Below are 21102 nucleotides of genomic sequence, written 5' to 3'. Positions count from 1 at the left end.
AATATGGCATGAATTTCCATAATTTTCTCACTTTTTGCTAATATTTGGCCTAAAAAAGGGGGTGAGTGTTATTGGATCCGGACTGCTCCAATGTGCACGCTGCCCTCAATAGCTCTCCGCCTTACCCTCCAGCCCCCTTCTCTCAATTCCCCTCTTTCTCTTTCTCCGCCCTCCCTCTCACTTGTGGTCAACAGCGAAAAGGTTCACATGAAGGCCTAAAAGGTTGGAAGGACACCCCGCATGGGCATGCTATTCCCCCTTGTTTGTTTTTAAATCACCACCCTGTTTGAGACAATGTGTGTATTGATTGAAGCGGTCTTGGTATTGGTCGGTATCAACCCATTTTGATTGGGATGCATGATTTGTAGGTCGTACCGGCCGAGTTAGAATCGATATCGGTTGATATAGACTGGTTTTGATCTCATTTTGGTTGGGACAACCTGTTTTCAGTTGTTTTGGCGACTCGAGGTTGATCTCTATGTCGTTTTCTGGCCAAAATGATACTATACTAGTACCGTCTCATTCTGGCGGGGTTTCAAACTATGGTTGGGAGTGTCTAACTATGACGATTAATGAGGAGGAAAGCAAAAAAGACTAGATACTGCAATATTCCTAAAAAAAATTGTTGCATATCTTGTAGAAGGATTTCGAAGTCTTGAATGTATATGATGTTGAAGACTCCACAGTTAGAACATACATGTTAAGGATCCCAGCATATTTACTTTTAGTTTGAGATGCAATGAATTCCTTGTAAATATACTCTAATAGCATGTTGGGCCATCTAAACAATATGATATGCATTTGGCAAGCATTTAACTTGACCAATTTGGTCTCATGCAAGGAAGATCAAGTAATGTGATTTTCTTGGGGTAATTAATGAGGAGATTTTGGCTGAAAAAATAGGAAGTTAGGAATGCTAGATATAGTTTTCATTAACACGGAGGAAGCATGTTGGTACCAACAAGTGAGTTGGTAAAGTCACTTGGGCATAGTGTCCAATGACCTTGGTTCAAATTCTGCCTGCACCCAAGTGGGTAAGTGGGGATAACCCCTTCCTTTTGCTCAGAAAGAATAAGACATGGAAGAAGCATATGAAGAATATCATTTGCAGTTCTTTGGTAGGATATGAGGAAGGTATCTCATAGTGCTACATTTATGTAATCATACAGATGTATAGCATTGGAAAAACAATTTGTAAAATTGTAGCTTGAGGGAATTTCTAGCGCAAAAAATGGTGTAGAGAGGAGTGGGGTGTGTATTCAGGAGGGGGGATAGAGAAAGAGGTTGCCATTCATGCAAGAAGAGGACATAAAGAGAGGGGCCAACCACCTAGCTATGCACCAAAAGCCTTCCACATCATCCTGATGCTCTAGCTATGCACCAAAAGGCTTCCACATCATCCTGATGCTCTAGCTATGCACCAAAAGCCTTTGGTCACCTTATTTTCCATCTAATTATGACCCTTGATTTCCTATATTTGGTGCTCCTCTTTTTATGATGAGCTATAATCATCATGTAATCAAATTAATTGAGTCATCATGTGATAGGCATGTAATGGTTTTAGCAGTGCCCCACACCAAAGTGGGCAAACACTGTAACTAACCATCTAGCCTTTTCCCAACTATTTGGGTCCGTTTCATGGATCTTGGGTCCTCATTGACCAAGTATTCTTATATAGGGCCATCTCTGATGTTATTTTAAGCTTGTCCATATCTTTCCTTACAATGTCTATCAATGCTAATCTTAGGTCTTCCTCTTCTTTTACTGTAACCTTCAACTTAAATTAAAATACCCCTCATTACATGTAACCAAAAAATTTATCCCACCTTCTTGTAATCTGCTCACATATGCTTATACCATTTTAGTTGATTTTTCGTTGCTCTGTCCTTAATTTGTGTAGCTCCTGCAATTTTTTTTTAATTTATTCTGTTCTCAATCTATCCTTGTTAGGTTTACCACATATTCATCTTAACATTCTCATTTTTGCATCACTCAACTTATTTTCATGAACTCTCTTAGTTGTGTAGTATTTCAAGCCATATAACATTGTAGGCAAGGTATGCTGTACCGGTACTGGTAGGCGTATCGGTCGCCTACCGGATTGGTACAGTACCGGTTCGGACTAGTTTATACTAGTATTGAACCGGCTAACAGCGTGCTGTAACCACAGAGTGGCAAATGCCACTCTGTAGCATTAAATGCCATAGAGCGGCAATGCCACTCTTTGGCAAATTGGATGCCATAGAGTGGCACGCTGCGGAATGCCATAGAGTGGCATCCAGTTTGCAGGCCGAATCGGACGGAACCAGGGTTCCCTCAGGTACGCTTTTATACTAGCTGGTTCAGGCTGGTATGAGCTCTGTACCACTCGGTTCCGGCCTCTTTGGGGCCAGAACCGTTTTTCATTGCGGAACCGGACCGGTCAGAGACCGGACTAGTCCGGTACTGACCGGTTCAACATACCATGATTGTAGGTCTTTTGTTGTTCTATATAATTTTTCTTCAAGTCTCCATGGTGTGCATCAATCACAACCCTTCAAGACTCCCCAGTTAGAACACATGTTAAGGATCCCAGCATATTTACTTTTAGTTTGAGATGCAATGAACTCCTTGTAAATATACTCTAATAGCATGTGGGCCATCTAAACAATATGATATGCATTTGGCAAGCATTTAACTTGACCAATTTGGTCTCATGCAAGGAAGATCAAGTAATGTGAGGATGACGTCAAGTCATCATGCCCCTTATGCCGAGGAAGTTAGGAACGCTAGATATAGTTTTCATTAACACGGAGGAAGCATGTTGGTACCAACAAGTGAGTTGGTAAAGTCACTTGGGCATAGTGTCCAATGACCTTGGTTCAAATCTGCCTGCACCCAAGTGGGTAAGTGGGGATAACCCCTTCCTTTTGCTCAGAAAGAATAAGACATGGAAGAAGCATATGAAGAATATCATTTGCAGTTCTTTTGGTAGGATATGAGGAAGGTATCTCATAGTGCTACATTTATGTAATCATACAGATGTATAGCATTGGAAAAACAATTTGTAAAATTGTAGCTTGAGGGAATTTCTAGCGCGAAAAATGGTGAAGAGAGGAGTGGGGTGTGTATTCAGGAGGGGGGATAGAGAAAGAGGTTGCCATTCATGCAAGAAGAGGACATAAAGAGAGGGGCCAACCACCTAGCTATGCACCAAAAGCCTTCCGCATCATCCTGATGCTCTAGCTATGCACCAAAAGCCTTTGGTCACCTTATTTTCCATCTAATTATGACCCTTGATTTCCTATATTTGGTGCTCCTCTTTTTATGATGAGCTATAGTCATCATGTAATCAAATTAATTGAGTCATCATGTGATAGGCATGTAATGGTTTTAGCAGTGCCCCACACCAAAGTGGGCAAACACTGTAACTAACCATCTAGCCTTTTCCCAACTATTTGGGTCAGTTTCATGGATCTTGGGTCTTCATTGACTAAGTATTCTTATATAGGGCCATCTCTGATGTTATTTTAAGCTTGTCCATTTCTTTCCTCACAATGTCTATCAATGCTAATCTTAGGGTCTTCCCCTTCTTTTACTGTAACCTTCAACTTAAATTAAAACACCCCTCATTACATGTAACCAAAAAAAGTATCCCACCTTCTTATAATCTGCTCACATATGCTTATACCATTTTAGTTGATTTTTCGTTGCTCTGTCCTTAATTTGTGTAGCTCCTGCATTTTTTTTTAATTTATTCTCTTCTCAATCTATCCTTGTTAGGTTTACCACACATTCATCTCAACATTCTCATTTTTGCATCACTCAACTTATTTTCATGAACTCTCTTAGTTGTGTAGTATTTCAAGCCATATAACATTGCAGGCAAGGTATGCTGTACCGGTACCGGTAGGCGTATCGGTCGCCGACCGGATTGGTACAAGACTGGTTCGGACTAGTTTATACTGGTATTGAACTGGCTAACAGCGTGCTGTAGCCACAGAGTGGCAAATGCCACTCTATAGCATTAAATGCCATAGAGCGGCAATGCCACTCTTTGGCAAATTGGATGCCACAGAGTGGCGCGCTGTGGAATGCCACAGAGTGGCATCCGGTTCGCAGGCTGAATCGGACAGAACCAGGGTTCCGTCCGGTACGCTTTTATACTGGCTGGTTCAGGCCGGTACGGGCTCTGTACCACTCGGTTCCTGCCTCATTGGGGCCAGAACCGTTTTTCATTGCGGAACCGGACCGGTTAGAGACCGGACTAGTCCGGTACGGACCGGTTCAACATACCATGATTGTAGGTCTTTTGTTGTTCTATATAATTTTTCTTTAAGTCTCCATGGTGTGCATCAATCACATAACCCTCCAAAAATGCTGAAACTCATGAAATAAATGTATGATAAACAATCTGATAGATGCACCAGAAGCCTAGAAGTACTTTTGGACAAATTACAAATTGATCAACATTCAACTCCTAAAACAGGAAGTTGTTCTCATATGATGAAATATTAGAAAAATGATACTATGTAACTGCACCAAATATATTGATCATAACTAAAGGAGTTGGATAATGAATTTGATCTACTGATGAACATGGTTAATTCGTTGGTCTAAATGGTTTTGTGGTGCAAGAAAGCTACATCAGAATATATTAGAATAGTTATTGCAGATCTTTTAAAATCTTAATCAATCTTCCTTTGGGTGATTGATGACTGTTTAAAGTAGTATTATATCTGCAGTTACCTGGTGCCCCCTATTTTTACTTTCGAGACATACATCATGATGTAGGATAATGATAAGACCTACTAGGTTTGAATCTACACTTTTGGATTTTAGGTTCAACCTAAGGGTTTATTGCTGGTGTAGATAAATTTCTAGGAACATAAGGATGCTGAAATCAGGTTTTAGGACATGAGTGAAGAAACTTATTGCTTCAATGATTAGAGTTTTCAGTCAAAAAGCATATAAGCTATCTTGGGAATAAAAGGATGATCTAGGGCAGATTACAATGCGGAATCTATGAAAGAAAGATTGAGAAAAAAGAAGGAAAACAATTGAAGAGAAGGTGATGAGGAAATGTGGATCCAGTAGGAAACCTCTACAACTCTTTTTTCTTTTTTTGGGAATTCTTAGTAGTGCGGATCATGGTTGATTGTGTGGATTCTCAATTTAAATTGGCCATCATACAAGTTGTCAGTAGGACTCTTGATCAAATCATCTTGGTGAGATTCAAGCTAAACACAAACACATATCCCCTGGGTGGCCTCCCCACTTGCAAAAAAAAAAGAAAAAAAGAAAAAAAAAAGAAACACTCACCTTCTCCCCTTGCATACATATCCAATTTGCTTGTCTTTAGCATTGGTTTGAATTTGGTGTGCTCTGTACACTTTATTGCTTGTGATTGATGATTGATTGAAGCTGTAAAGCTTTTTCTTTGCACTTGTGGTCTGCATGATTGTAGAACTTTGCTTTTTTTTCATTGGAATTTGACTATATATAGGATGAGGTAATAATGCACCTAATGTGTAAAGAAAGGGTTTTACACCCACCGCCAAATTCAATGTTAATGGTGAAAAAACAAAAATCTGATCCATTGGATGTGATCTAAAAGGCCTTTTATAAAAAAATTATATATTTTCTAGACGTCTAGCATCCCAAAATCAATACACCGTATCACCCCATGATAACTATATATTTGAGGCAATTTGATGCATAGAACAAGGGCCGCCATTCTCCAAATATGATTTTTTGTACATGGATATTTTTTAGGTTTCTAACTCATGTTCAATAGTTTATATTTTCGTTTTTAACCAGTAATGTTGAATTTGCTGGTGGATCTAAAGTCTCCTCCTTACACCTCGTGGGTACTACATACGACGACCTGTGTGGATGTGTGTTTAGTCCCACATTGGTTGTGCATTGGGAAGATCTTGGATCAAGGTTCGCCGTACCAGATCCGGTAGGCGTACTGGTCACCTATTGGACCGGTACGGTTCCGGTTCGTACCGGAACCGGCCAGTATAAACCGGCCAGCTCTTCCCTGCTGGAGCCGGAAAAGAAGAAGAGAACGAGAGACAGCGCGGGGAAGAGAGGGAGGAGACCTGTGGCCGCCATTGGAGAGCGGCGGAGGCCGGGGGGCGGGAGAACCCGTGGTCGCACGGCGGAGGCCCCCCCCCCCGCCGCGAGCGTGGCGGAGGCCACAGGTCTCCTCCCTCCCTCTCTTCCCCGCGTTCTCTCTCATTCTCTTCGTCTTCTTCATCTTCGGCACAGAATCGGCCCGTATCGCTTTCTACTGCTCTGGCATACTGGTTACAGGCCGGACAGGTCCGAACCGGCCGGTACGGGCTGGTTCGTTAGACTTTGTCTTGGATACTTATATAGGCCAAAAAACCTAAATAACAACTTTTGGCTAGCCTTTTTGGACTAGGTTCTGGGTCGTTACAGAAGGTATCAGAGCAGACCCAGCCCACAGCTTATGTGGACTAGGGGAGATGTAGCACGGTCCTTTTTAGGGCTAACCACGGGTAGATTGTGGTGATTGTGATTGGATTAGGACCTTTAGCCTTAAGAGGACACCAATGCTTCAAGGAAGGATGTGTGAGGATCCATATGGGCATCTTTAGTCCCACATTGGTTGTGCACTAGAAAGATATTGGCCATGTTGGGCGAGGTTTTGAGTTGTTACACTATAACTACACCCCTAGTTTTTAGAAATGGGTCTGGTTCAGGCATGGTGAAGTGGATGGTCTCTTAAAAAAAAACTAAGAAAACACTTAGGAAGCAGGTGCGGGGATGAACTTCCAGCAAATTCGGAAGCAAGTGTGCCACCCTAGTAGAAAATTTCTTCTATCTAAGACTGCATGCCCATATTTATTTTATATGGAGTAGGTAACAACAAAAATGATATAATTAGAACTCCAAAAGTTTGCTCTTATTTGAACTAAAGGGATGGTAATTTCTTTTAATTTCATGATGATTTACCTTCCAAGTTTTAGCATGTTGCTTGTTCTTATATTTAGCAATTCACATATTTGTGACTAGATTTGTAACTTTGCCATTTATTATTATTTCAGATTCATTGTTTCACTTGGTTTTTGTGATGCATTGATGCTCAAACCTGGTTTACAGTTTCATCATCAGTTGAAAAATCCTTGTTGACTGCCTGTAGGTTTTTAGCTATGACGGTATTCATTCCCCAGATTGCTTGGCTGTCACAGCAGCAGGCATAGCAGTGTAAGTTTACATAAAGGCTTCTATATCCTATTATTTATCTTGTTCTTACTAAGTTTAATGCTTTTACCCTGCATCTTCAACTCTGGCCATGAAATTTATTTCATATATCCTTATGCTTGATTATTGCTTAATTTCAGAGCTCTCTCGGAAGTGCCAAATACCAAAATAGTTGCTGGAGTTAGAATTGGCCTCGTTGGTGATCAGTTCATTGTCAATCCAACTACCAAAGAGATGGAGGAGTCAGAGTTGGACTTGATACTGGCAGGGACTGATAATGCTATATTGATGATAGAGGTCTACTCTTGGTTGCTCTTAATCTACTGAAGTTACATGATTTCTGATGTCTTTACCACCTGTTGTATGAGTCTGATACTGAAAATGGAGCCATTTGTTACTTTTTTCTGGAGGAATATTTGCGGGCATCTATTTTTTCGATAGCAGGATGTCTGAAGAGGCTTCTATAGCAATTTGAATTCTATACAATTATCTAGAAAGGACACTCATATCCAAAGTTTAAACTCTCGTGGGATGGGGGTGTTCTGGTTTCTCCATGGAATAGGATGCCCCGTTGTTTCGCCCTGTCCCGGCAGTGGTCCTGGTCATGTATCCTTGTAGATATCCCCCATCTCTCTCTCCTTCTTCTTTCTTTTCTTTTCTTCTTTTTTTCTTCGTTCTTTCCTTCCTTCCTTCCTTTCTTTTTCTTGTCCTTTTTTTCTCTCTTTCTTATCCCTTCCTTTATTTCTTTTTTTTCTTTTTCTTCTTCTTTCTCTATCCTTTCTAATTCTTTCCTTCCTTTCTTTTTCTTCTCCCTTCCTTTCTTTCTTTACCTTTTCTTCTTCTTCTTTCTTTTCACTTTTTCCTTTTCTTCATATTTCCTTCCTCTTTTTCTTTCCTCTTTCTTCTTTTCTTCCCACATAGATGAGTTTCGTAGTCCTAACCCCATCCCGGTCCTGTTTTCTCACAGAAATGGGACAGGATGGCTGGGACGTCCCCCATCCTGGCGGGACTTAAAACCTTGCTCATATCAACACTAGCAAACACATCAAAAATGAGAATTTAAGTACAACAGGCCATGCTTGTGCCATCACTGGTTGGTACGGTATGTGATTTGTACCGTATCGTAATCTGTCAATAACAACATGTCAAAATGAGAATTATAGTACCAGAGGCTGTGCTTGTTCTGGTCACTGATTGGTGTGGTATGTGGGTTGTACCACGCTGTGTTGTGTCAAACCGTGCTGGTCACATGCTTGGGGTTTTGTAAAACAAAAACGATCCTTGTTGCTCTGAAGCGATCTGTGCCAGCATAGATTGGTGAGTGCTGAACGGTCACAGATAGGGACAGATTGACAAGTACTGGGACTTGGCCCTTTATTGTGTCGATACTCGATACCTTGTCGGCATGGTAGGTGCTGTATTAGCATTGACTCGCTCAGTATGATAATTTAAACAATGATTGCAAACTGTCCATATGGAACTTTTTTTGTTTGGGTTTATATTAAAATCAAATTATATAAACAAATTTATGATTTTGTTTGGATCTACTAAGAGAAAAATTATATACCTATATCTATTGTAATGATATAGTACATATATTCCAATCACTACTTATTCTTTCTCATAGTTTCCAACAGTAAAAGATACATGGCTAGGAATTAAAATGATATCATCTGACCCCATGATGCTGGCATTTGCTGCAGAGTAAAAAGTATGATATTTCTTAGAGTTTATAAGGAAAGAAAATGAAGGAAAATGTTCACCAAAATGTAAGTTTAGCTGTGTCTGTAATTTATATTGCTGATTGCACTCAGGAGAACAGGTGAATTTTACCCTCAAGTCAACTAAGATGATTAAAACTGAGATATTGATCACATAAGCTGAATTAACAATGATTTCTGTACCTAAAGTTTTTGTAAGGATTTTACTAAAGGCACTGATTTATAACATCTACTTTTTAGGGTCACGGAGTACCAAACTGCAACAGGTTACTGCAGATGAGGAAGTTCTGTAGATGCGAAAGGATCTGATGTTAGGACTGGAAGAAAACCTATAGGGGTATAACAGATAATAGCAACAGTAAGTCAATTTGGTTCAAAAGCTCATTAGTGATATCTTGGGAATAAGGTAATTGCTAGATAAATTAAGAAGTATCTTGATACTGATTTACACCTTTTTTGTCGGAACGGGTAAAACACACTAGATTTTGCTGAGAAAAATGTGAAGTGTCAGAAAATGTAGACAATGTAAGGTATAACTTCAGAAACCATGTTTGACTGAGTCTACATATGCCAAGTTAAAAAAGATCAAAAGCACCAAAATAAGAAGTTAAATAATAAAGAAGCAACATGTCAGGTCTGATTGGGAATCGTTATGGTGAAAAACCAAAAGTTCTGATGAAACCAGCGTCCACGAGCTACAACAAGCTATCAGAAGGTTTCTCTACTGCCAATAGAGCCACTTATTATACCACAAGCTTCCTGATCTCGAAATGTTCCTCCCTTGATCCCTCAACTTCCCACACATAGTGGATGCTATGTGACTCTTGTTGCTGGTTCTATCCTTGTGTTTTGCAATGGCCCTTGTTGTATCTGCTATACCCGTGCTACATGCGATTTGTAGACCCTAAGTCCCCAAACGTGTCAAGGTCAATCCAAAATATGGAAAATTTTATTAAAGAATGGATAGGGGATATTTCCAAACTTTTCACCAGTGTTTTAAAAAGTGGAAGCTGTATGCATTTGGTCAGGTCACTGCATAGCGCATATCGAGTATGCGGGGAACATATACAGTTGTACATGTGGTTCACATTTTTTACATGCTTAACAATAAATAAAATATATTTATATACATCATTTTTTCATTTTTACATACTTAAAAAAAAGTATATTTATATACATATATATAAATGGTTAAAACAGTAGAAGTAAATCAGAAAGATTCAGAAAAGAATAATAAGGAATTAAGGATTAACAATTGACATTCAGACTTATTTGAGACTTTTGAGTGTGTATTCTAACATAACGTGACAAATTAACCTGATAAAATGACAATATCATCCAATGAAGTATGGACCATTCTTGAACATGCAAGAAAGAGTAAGCTTCATGTTGCAACAAAGTATTGTTAAAAGTCTATAAGAAAGTTTGAACTTTGAAGTACCACTTAAAACAGTGTCTTTACAAGTAGGAGCTTTTAATAAACAAGCGTGTTGTGTTTACAAGAATGGATAGGGGATACTTCCAAACCCTTCATAAGTAGGAGCTTTTAATAAGCAAGTGTGCGTGTTTTATCCCTATGTGTCCAAGTACTAGTTGGGACAACCATGAAGTTCCCACCATTATTTGTCATGGTTTTCTTTGCAAGAATAAAAGTATGCCTGATATCGTGCATGATTCGCTGAATTACTATCAGACCATCTTGTATCAGAATCACTTGAAGAAAAAAATTCCATCTCCCCCTTCCTATAAGTAAATAATATGTAGATCTGTTCGGATGCCTATTTTGTTGCTGTGTCCATATTTGTTTGTTGTCCTGAATGTTTTCAAAGATTGGAGAGCTGAACTTTGCCAACAATGAGTTCAGCTCTCCATGCTTGATGGTGGTGACAAGCATTTGCTTTTTGTAAAGATTCATTAGGATGTAGATATTAAAATAAACTTGATAAATGTCAAATTTCTTATTTTTTTAGTTAAATGGGCATCTAGGATGAGAAACATGTGTATTGAAAGGCCTTACAAGAATTAATCTTTTATATTTTCTGTTATACAATATTTAAATGTTTAGTTAGAATTATATTTTGTCCTACTATCCCCATGTCTCCATTTTATGCTCTTGTCAAGTTCAGATACTTGGATATATGTCCCAGTCTGATTCTCATGTTTGTATCTTGAGTGTCGGGACAGGATTATTAGAAACTTGTAGTAACCTTTCCACTGGCAAGAATGATTGGGAAATGGGGATCTTAAAATTGGCCTTAAGTAGTTGGGACAAGGCTTCATGGCTATGGTTATGGTTGATTGAGCTTTATCGACAGTTGTTATGAAGGTTAAATGTGGTTTTGCACTTCTTGTTTCTCAAGTATGTGTTCATCATCTATTGCTAAAAATTTATTTCATTTTCTTTTGCCACTTGTTTCCCTGGTCGTGAGTATCCTCTAGCATCTTTCTTCTTGCCTTGTATTACGTAAAGTATACGATGAATAATTTCTCAAAGTGGTACCATATATTTTCACATTTGGACATTTGCATTTAATGTTTAGTCATTTCCCTACCACCTTCGATTTGTGTTTTGCTGACTATTTTCAAACTTTATATCTACTTGATGGATGGCTAGCTGTTGCTGTGGTTCTTAAAGGAAGAATGCTAATAACAAAAAGGTGTGAGTTAGCAAATGGCATTGTGGATAACATTGCTTAATATGTAATGCAACACAAGTATATTCTTTGATAGAATTTAGGTTTCTGCGTAAATACCTTAAGATATACTATTTCAAAGTTTATTTGGAAGGTGGTATAATTTAGCTTATGTTCCCCCTATTTTCATGCATATTTTCTAACTGCAACCAAGATTTTAAATACTAGTGGGACGGGACACCATCTCAAGTCTTGGGATAGGATGAGTTGGGAATGGACCAGGATGGGATAGGATATCCACCGCTCCGAGTGTTGACATGCGGCGAGTCCTGTCAAAACTGAGATGGTACTGTCCCACGATATTCAGAATCTTGCTCGCAAGTTGCAACTTTCTTCTTCTATGGGTTTTACAAGTGCATTCTCTCTGTTACTTCTTGATGGAGGAGATATTATGCAATAAATAGATAACATGCTCATTTCAGGCTTTGCAACATTTTTTTTTCTTTTAGATGTTGAGAAATGATTAACAATCTTTTGAAGAAGCTGTAAAAGTGTATCTTGTTTCTTTGCAGGGCTACTGTAACTTTCTCACAGAGGAGAGGTTGCTAAAAGCTGTGGAAATTGGGCAGGTATCCTTATGTTTATTGTGTTAAGCCGTAGAAAGGTTTATGCTCTGAAGCTGATAAGCTGCAAATGTATGTAGTACTCTTACTGTAATATTAGTTCTAGGAGGATTTCTTTTCCTCCCATGATTGCATACTATAATGCATTAGTTGGCAATTACTATTGGCTACCTAGAATACATGTCTTGTATATTCTTTTTTGACAACAGGTGATTTTGTTATTGAAAATTTTATGTTTGTTTGCATTATCTTTTGCCTAACTTTTTCTATTTTTTATCTTATTTGGATGATTTTGCTTGATGCCTAGTCTATGATCGAAATACACTAAATCTCTGATTTTTAGTGAAGCATGACCATGGACTAATGTACTGGTTGGCAAAATCAGCACAACATGGTATATGCCATGCTGATGCCTTGCTGGCATGGTTCTGGCCAGTGTGTGCCCAGCTTTGCAATGGCATGGCATTGTTACTGCATGTACTGTGCCAGTGCAAGGGCAGCAGAGCACTGGCACATGATATTTTGATCCTTGAGCGTGAAATGCAAATTGTCAAATTTTTGGTATAAGTTTTTTATTTTATTTTTTTTGGCTTCCAGACCCTGCAGTAATGTATCCAACAATATTTCACATGGTAACTAGCAGTTAGCAAACATGTAATGTGACAGCTCTACATCCTGAATATATGGTTTTCTTGTGTGAATAATGATGTATATATGTTTTCTTTTGTGTGAATAATGATCTATATAGTTGGATTACGTGCCCATCCTGATAAACTTTATAATATCTGTAGAGTTATTTTAATCTTGGCTCCTTTGTATTGAGGTTTTGCATTATAGGGATCATTTACAACTCTAATATTTACATGAATTTATTGTGAAATCTTTCCATTTTTTTTTATATGTTAATGAGTTTATAGACACTATGTATAGATTTTAAATTGCTATGATGTCAAAGTCGGCTTTAACCGAGGCTATTGAATAATGACCCTATCCAATTACCTAAACTATTAATCAGACTGAACCTGAGATGGGACCTGATTTGGTAAAAACCTGGCTTGATGCAAAACATTTCCCTCATGTCCTATTGTTATCCTAATACTAACCCCCATTTCCCTCATCTTTTCCAAATCTTACCTTCAGCTGTCTATTTCCACTCCAACTTGTGCCACCCACCTTTTGCCCTGCTATGGCTCAATTCTGGCAATGATGCAGCATCAACCCTCTCTTCTCTCACCCTACCCCTGCCCCTGCCTTATCTATGTACCTCAGCCCCAGCCCTAGTGTCTCCCTTCCCTATCCTCAACCTAAATCTACTGTTCCCTTCTGTTCTCACTCCATCACCCTCCTCTATAATAGGTCATATCAGAATAGGTTTTCAGATCAGATGTCCAATCCTTAATAAGTCTGAATTTTATGCGTTGTCATGCTGGTCCATTGGACAATTGGATCAGAGTTCTCTCTTGGATCAGATCCGGAGCAACCCTGAACTGATCTTATCAAACACCTTTACAGAAACAATCAAACAAAGATAAATTTAATTGATCTGTGAACTCCATTTTGTCCTTCTTCATTGCTTGTGGACATAATTCTAAGTTTCGTACCATATTGGATTGTTGAATTGTCCACTAGTTAGTCTGAAAGTTATGCTTTTTAAAATATCTGATTCAGTTGAAATCTATTACAGTCTAATGTAAATTGTTTGGGTTTCTTTCTTTCTTTTTATTTATAAATAAAGCAATCAAGATTCAGTTGAAATCTTTTTCACAATATTGTTTATGCTATGATCATATTTCTTATTTTCTTCCAATACCAGGCTGCAGTAAGAGATATATGCAATGAGGTGGAGGCTTTAGTCAAGAAGTGTGGAAAACTGAAAATGATTGAAGCTATCAAGTTACCTCCTCTCGAGCTCTATAGGCATGTTGAAGTATGAACATATGTCGTTTTTCATTTGATTGATAGTATAAGTTTTCATGTAGTTATAGTCCATTTTATCTTTCTTTTTAAAATTAATTTGCCTCTTTACTGTTATTTATGGCCATTATATAACACTATTTCTTAGAGCAACCTCTGTTGGAGGAGTACGGAGCTACTGTCTAACAGATTAGTGATGTAAGCACTGAATACATAAGTACATATTTAGCATTGGAAGGCTTTTGCAATTGACTCCAATCTTTGTTATTTCAGATGCAACGATTGTTTTAGTGAGCAAGCTAGCATACTTTGGATAATGATTTCTTTCTCTTGTCCAATTATCTACTAAGCACTAGCTGGATAATTGTCACTAGTTGTCCATGAAACAAATTTGGAAAAGTCATATTAATTTAAAAGCCAGCTCTTGTTATGCTTTCAATTTCTTTGAACATTAATTAATATTATTCAAAATAACATGAGCGTATGCTAGGGACAAATTGCTAAATTTAGGCACTTGAGAGGAGCAAGATATCAACATCTGTGAATATAGTAATACGTTGTATATCTTGTCAGTGGTATATTAGTATGTTCTTTACTTTAAGCTTGAAGTCCGGAAATTAACCGTCTCTTATTTTCATTTCTAGTGGCATGCTGTGGTAGTTTACTTCCTTTATTCTTCATGTTATTGCATTATCTGATTTCTTCTCTTGTATACATTTCATTATATTGTAAGAATTTGAGATCTAAACATGTTTCAACCTCATGATATAATTCTTTGCTTTGAGACGCGATAGTTCGGGTAATACTAATTGCGTTAACAAATACAATAGCATGGTCTGCCGAACCGATCGGAGCCGGTAGGTTCAGGCTGTACCGAACCAGTGCCGATAGCTATCGGTATGGTTCGACTGTGAAAACCGGTACCAAACCGAAACCAGGGCGACCGGCATCTGTAGAAGTAGGGAAGAAGAGGAGGAAGAAGAGGAAGAAAGAAGAGAAGAAGCGGGGAAGAAGAGGAAGAAAGAAGAGAAGAAAAAGGGGGGAAGAAGAGAAGACAAGTACCAAAAAAAGGAGGACCTCTCTTCCTTCCTTGCTCGCAGGAGAATGGGGGGAGCCGGAAAAGAGAGGAGAAGAGAGGAGAGAGGGGAAGGAGGGCTTGGGAAGAAGAAGGGGAGGAAAAAAATAGAGGGAAGAAAAACCCCGCGTGGGGCCGAGTGGGGAACCGCGAACCCACTCGCGCCTGCTCGTAGGGAACCGTGCCTGCACGTGGTTTCCTGCGCTGCCTCAATTCCCCATGCGGGCTCGCCGCTCGGGGCAGTGGGCCCACGCGGGCTGCCCTGTGTGGGCTTTAAATGCCGCACAAAGTGGCATTTAATGCCCCTCTGTGGTAACGCGCGGGCGTTCCCGCGTTGGACGCGTGTCTTTTTTCTATCTCGACCGGTTTGGTACCGGTACCGTACGGAAACCGGTCTTCACTGGTACACCAGTACTATCAGTATCGCAGACCTTGCACTCTAGCAAAAAGTGAAATTTTTTTGAATACAAACATAACTAGTCTTGGTCTGCAAGGTTAGCGGCCTCAGTATTGGAATGCATACCAGTAGGAGGTAGGTACGGTAAGGTATCAAAAGTATATATTTTTTATTTTTTGTTTTCAAGGATTTTAATCTTTCCTTTTAGTTTTGAGTGGATAATAGGTTTTGTGGTTTCATTTTTTATGTTTAAATGTATTATACTTTAATTTTTTATGTTACATACTAAGAATGGTATGATTGAATAATATATGTTAATTAACTAAGTGTAACATTGAAAATATAGAATATTTAAATTAAAAATTGGAAGTACAATATACTTGTATCTGTTCAACTTCAAGTTGAGTGTCGTTGTCTCTCATAGATCCTAGGTCACGCTTGTAGTCGGTCCCTAGGACTTGACTCCAGCTTTGTATTATGTCCACCCAGTATCTTAGCAGTCTCATACCATACTGTCCCTCGGGACGCCTCGTCGGCTCATACCGTACTGCATACCAATACTATAATAGGGTACCAACACTGTAATAGGGTGGTAACGGTGTGGGGTCCGATATTGAGACAACGAACCTTGCTTAGAATATTTAGAATCATTTATAAGCTTAAAATTGTCTGGGAGATCAGAAATACTAAGTAAGTCATAACTAATTTTAAAGGCAGAAAGGTACTTACCTCATGATGCAAAACAAACCATGTACTTCTTGTCTTGATTTATTTCAATATCATCATCATTGTCTTCTTCTACCCCTACTCTTCCTCTAGCCAAGGTAGGCCGGTCAAAAGTAGGGCCCACTATGTTAATTCACTTACCGAGGTTGGTTCCTTAAGTAGGTGGGCCCCACCTTAGGCTAGTTGCAAGTAGGTCGGTCATGAAGGTTGGGTAAGGAGGCCCAATAATTAGGTGACTCAGTAGGCAGATTAAAAGAGAGATAGATAGCCAGATGCTTATTTACATGTAATATCATTTAATTAAATATTACTTGAGGCATGGTGCCTATGTCATACTAAAATGCTGAAGTCAATTGACCATTAGGACTGTCAATCAAGCAAGCTATTTTTGAGCTTGCTTGTGTTTACCTTGGCTTCTACTTGCTCTATTAGTAAACAAGCTGGGCTAGAGCTCGGTTTAACTAATTCGTAAATACCATTGCATTGTTTTAGTCATTATTTTCTATTTAAAATTCTTTTGATATTTATTTTGGCAATGTAATTTGTCTAGAATAGAATGCATTTCAATTATAACTTTAAGATATAATGTGGATGGCTAGCTTAAAGTATAGGAATGAATGTTTTGGGAGACCTCAAGCTCTCACGAGATCTCTTAAATGAGTTGTTCATAAACAGCTTATGTTCTGCTCAAAATTAAATGGCTTGCTCGATTTCAAAACAAGGTGAAATTGAATTCGTGTGGTTTGCTTGAGCTCAGTTTGTTTATCAGCTAGCGACCATCACTTGTTCTTATATTTGAACTTTTGAAGTATTCAATCTTTGGTTCTTTCTTTATGGTTGATTTTCCCTTCATTTATTTGTCATCCATGTTTTATGTACATATGCATGATTCTGTCCTTGTAAATGTATGTTGCCAAATAATACACACACGCACACACACAAATGAATGTGTGCATGTCAGCACGCATGCATGCGTATGCATGTTATTCATTGATATGTGCCACTTATGGTAATCCTTTCATCAAATTATTTTTTTTGTTAAATCTCACCATCCTTTTTTTTTTTTTTTGAGGACCAATTATACACTTTTACAGGTTAATTTGCCTATTTTACTGCTGAACAAGATCTTGTTACTTGTTCCTCAGGATATTTCTGGTGATGAATTGGTAAAGGCACTCCAAATAAAAAATAAAATACCAAGGAGAAGGGCTCTTTCTGCAATAGAAGACAAAGTTTTAACAATACTTACTGAAAAAGGTTATATTGTCAAAGGTGAAGCTCCAGGAGATGCTGAAGGTGTACCAGTTGCTTATGAGGATGAGGATGAGGATGAGGTAGTAGTTGTTGATGGAGAGGTGGATGAAGGTGATGTTCATATAAAGCCGAATTCACGGAAACCCATTCCCTTGGTAAGGTTTTCTTATTTTCTGGCCTTAATGTGATAATTTCAATGCTTCACTGATTATTGCTTTTCTGGGCAATGATTTTATTCTCATGAGATGAGGCATGGGGCACATAATTATTTTTATTTATTACAACCTAATATTTATCTTTCCTTTTTAATTCTACATGTCATTTACCGCATTATAACACGGTAAGAGTCAAGGTTAGTACCCGACTATTAACTACATTGCATTATAACATACAAAAGCACATGCAGGCGTGCACACGTGCACAGAGAGAGAGAGAGAGAGAGAGAGAGAGAGAGAGATTGTTCCCTCCATTAACAATGAGTCTAGCACATGGGGCTCCTATAGTTTCAGGTTGACCGCATCTATCTATTCTCTATTTCCAATCAGTTCATCAGCCTAATTTCAGCGAAACAAAATATGTAGCAGCACACAATGTGTTTGATCTGGCTCATATTTTGGACACTCATTTTCTTCAAATGATTTGGTATTGACTGTTGTGTCTCTTAGTAAATGTAGAATCTGTAGAATGTAATGAGCCTGTTGGTAGCTTAGAGGTCTGGTCTATTTGTGACTCATAAAAGTCTTTAAGAAGGCTATAGGTCCTTACTGGTGCACTAAAATTAAAAATTTAATTTAATTTATAACATGGATTTAAGTGCTGTTCAGCATGATATGAAATGAAACTCATATACATACTGAGCCAGTACCTTAATGGCACTTGATACTGGTATGATATGGGCTGTGTTCCAGTACCTGGCATGCTGCCGTGCAGGGCATGCCAAACACTGGCACAGTTCAGCATGCCACCGGCATGAATTATTTCAATCCTTGGTCTATTAATTGTACCAGTGGTAACTCAGCTGGTTTCTTATTTATTATATATCTGATGTTGGCATTTCCTCTCAATAATTGTAATAGCGGGATTCATTTTCTATTTCAACTTTTCAAGTTAAGTAACTGCCTAGCTGTTGAGTGGTTCGACCTTGTTGGTGGGTGCTTTCTTGCTCAACTTTAAAATTAAGATAATTTTAATTTATCAACCCACATCCTTCTCTTAGTCTTGGGTTGTTGTTCATATTTTTGTTTATCCTCGCCAATCCTACTCTAGTTCCATATGCCAATATACTTTAGTATGCAAGATTCAGTTTTTCTCTATAGGATCCAATCCTTTCTCCTTGCGTTTTCCAACCTTGTCAGAACTCCTAAAATGAATTGTTTTGCATCATTTAATCCATTATTTTCTTTGTAAATTCACAAGCAATTTATTTATACTCAATTTCAGTATTTAGTTGGGAATAACTAGATATGTGTAAAAACAAAACAAAACACTAGAAATAAGTGAAAATGAAGAAAGTTTAAGAAGTAATAATAAAATAAACACAACTCAGGAGGAAATAACATATGGTACATTATCTTAAAGCATGTTATGTTATTTGGATATATAATTGAAGTGCTTTGAGTCTAAAGCTATGTAAAGTTGTAAATGATAATTTAAATTTTTAAAAGAAATGTAAACTTTGAAAACTATTGAAATATAACAAAATATACAAGTTAAACAGTGTTTAGAAATCACTATACAGTATAATATAGAAATTGTTTCTACAGCATAAATATTGTTTGATTTTAATCTAACAAATATGCGTGGTCTTATTAACACTTATAATCGCTGTTATGTCTGAGCACTGGCAGCTTAACGAGAGTCATGCTAGAAATACAACTCACCTCATTATTGATTTGCAACGCAAATGGGAAAAAAAATCCACACCTATGTTTTTGAGCTACACCTTTAAAAGCATCGAAAGAAGGACCATCTTTTTGGAGATCTCTAATTGATACATCCAGTAAGTGCAAAAACTGTGCGCATTGGGCCAGTGTGCTAAATACATGATACGGCATTTTAGTTGAGAATCAACTATGTTCATCATGATCTGTACATCTCAAAATATGTATAGATTGAAAATTGATGGATTTCGATGCTTTGATCATAGCAGAACTTCATATCATTTTATTAGAGCCATCCATTTTTTGCATGCACTTGATGCATAGGTAGAGACCACAAACCACAAAGATGTATGATTTTTGCTTTCTAGGTACTTTTAGTGGTATGTATCACAATCAAACAGTGCAGCTCTTCAATTTGGAGGTTTTATCATCGATTTTGAGTTGTTAATCTCTTACCAAAGATTTCACATTTAATGTTTAGTATAACCCAAAAAGTTCTCTCTTTCTCTCCGATTTTGTTACCCAAAATGTATGCCTTTATCTGTCTTTCTTACTACTTCCCTTTTTGTTTTTTCATTATGTTCAGCTTTTTGGAATCTGGGACATCCCACTTTTGACTCGTTTATCTCCCAGGGATATATGTTCCTTCTCTAGCGCATAAGATATGCTTGTATTTGTTTATTCTAGTTAAAGCCTGGTGGTGTAACAAACTTTATTCACTTGTAAAACATTTTATCACTCAATATGGCACTCGTATCGATCTGCTTGTGTGTGCTATCTATCTTAATCCACACTTCATGCTTTGCGGCATCAGAATTCTTTCTTTCATGTCTTTTCTTATCAACTTCCTGCGTAAAACTTTTAGCAAATTATTTGATCTAAACCCTGTACATATGCTCTACTGTCTGATTTCCTTTTAGATATTTCAACATTTAACTTGAGTTATTTCATGTCCCAACCTATGCAAAATTCCTATGCCATAACTCATGGATATTCCAAATTTGGTCCTGTTTATTTTTAAGATGGACCCTCCCTATTGTCCAAAGTGGTTAGTGGAAATTGTTGAAAAGCAGAAATTTCACTTGTACATGAAATTTTTGGTCGGAGAAGTTAATATATTGTAGAAAATATGTTTTTCAATAAAACTTCATTAATTCTGAGAACACAAAATGGACTTCAGAGAATAAATAAGTTGGGATAAATGTTGAGTTTGATAACTATTATTCACCAAGGAATCTTCATTAAAAAAGGAGTATCATGGATAATGACAATCATGGTACGCGATACTATACCGAACTGGGCGGTACCGGGCATACTGTACCGTACCGGTTTGGTACCGGTACATGATATGGGGGTGTACAAATATTCGATATGCCGAACTAGCCCTCGTACCTGGCATACGGATACAGTGACTGGGTGGCATCAATACAGGGCCCAATACCAAGGCGGCGTACCTTAATAACAATAATATTTTATAACTCGACAATTGATGCATTCTAAAGAATCTCCACCTTCTAGTTATTTCGATACTCATGTTTTTTCTCTCTTCAATCTAGGGAAGGATATGTTGGGGTTTTAACATAGATGTTACTCAGGTCATATAATTTCCCTTATAAATGTTTTGACCCTGACGAAGCGCCTTTTTGCCATTTTGCCACTTTACA

The 21102-nt window shown here is 38.0% G+C and overlaps 1 protein-coding gene across 3 annotated transcripts in view; it reads left to right on the top strand.

Annotated features, from left to right (window-relative positions):
* Positions 1-21102, top strand: part of RIF10 (polyribonucleotide nucleotidyltransferase) — a 69123-nt gene that overhangs the window by 15384 nt on the left and 32637 nt on the right. For all 3 annotated transcript variants that reach the window (XM_017845649.5, XM_088704193.2, XM_088704192.2), the window contains 5 exons: positions 7154-7218; positions 7356-7512; positions 12142-12198; positions 14006-14119; positions 17450-17713. In XM_017845649.5, the coding sequence (XP_017701138.3) occupies positions 7154-7218; positions 7356-7512; positions 12142-12198; positions 14006-14119; positions 17450-17713 (657 nt within the window). The remainder of the gene's footprint in view (positions 1-7153; positions 7219-7355; positions 7513-12141; positions 12199-14005; positions 14120-17449; positions 17714-21102) is intronic.

Source organism: Phoenix dactylifera, chromosome 9 (genome assembly GCF_051530095.1).
Source record: "Phoenix dactylifera cultivar Ajwa chromosome 9, Ajwa_hap1_PhDact_Kaust_v1.1, whole genome shotgun sequence".
NCBI classification, from domain to species: Eukaryota; Viridiplantae; Streptophyta; class Magnoliopsida; order Arecales; family Arecaceae; genus Phoenix; species Phoenix dactylifera.
This window is presented reverse-complemented; position numbering and strand designations above follow the sequence as displayed.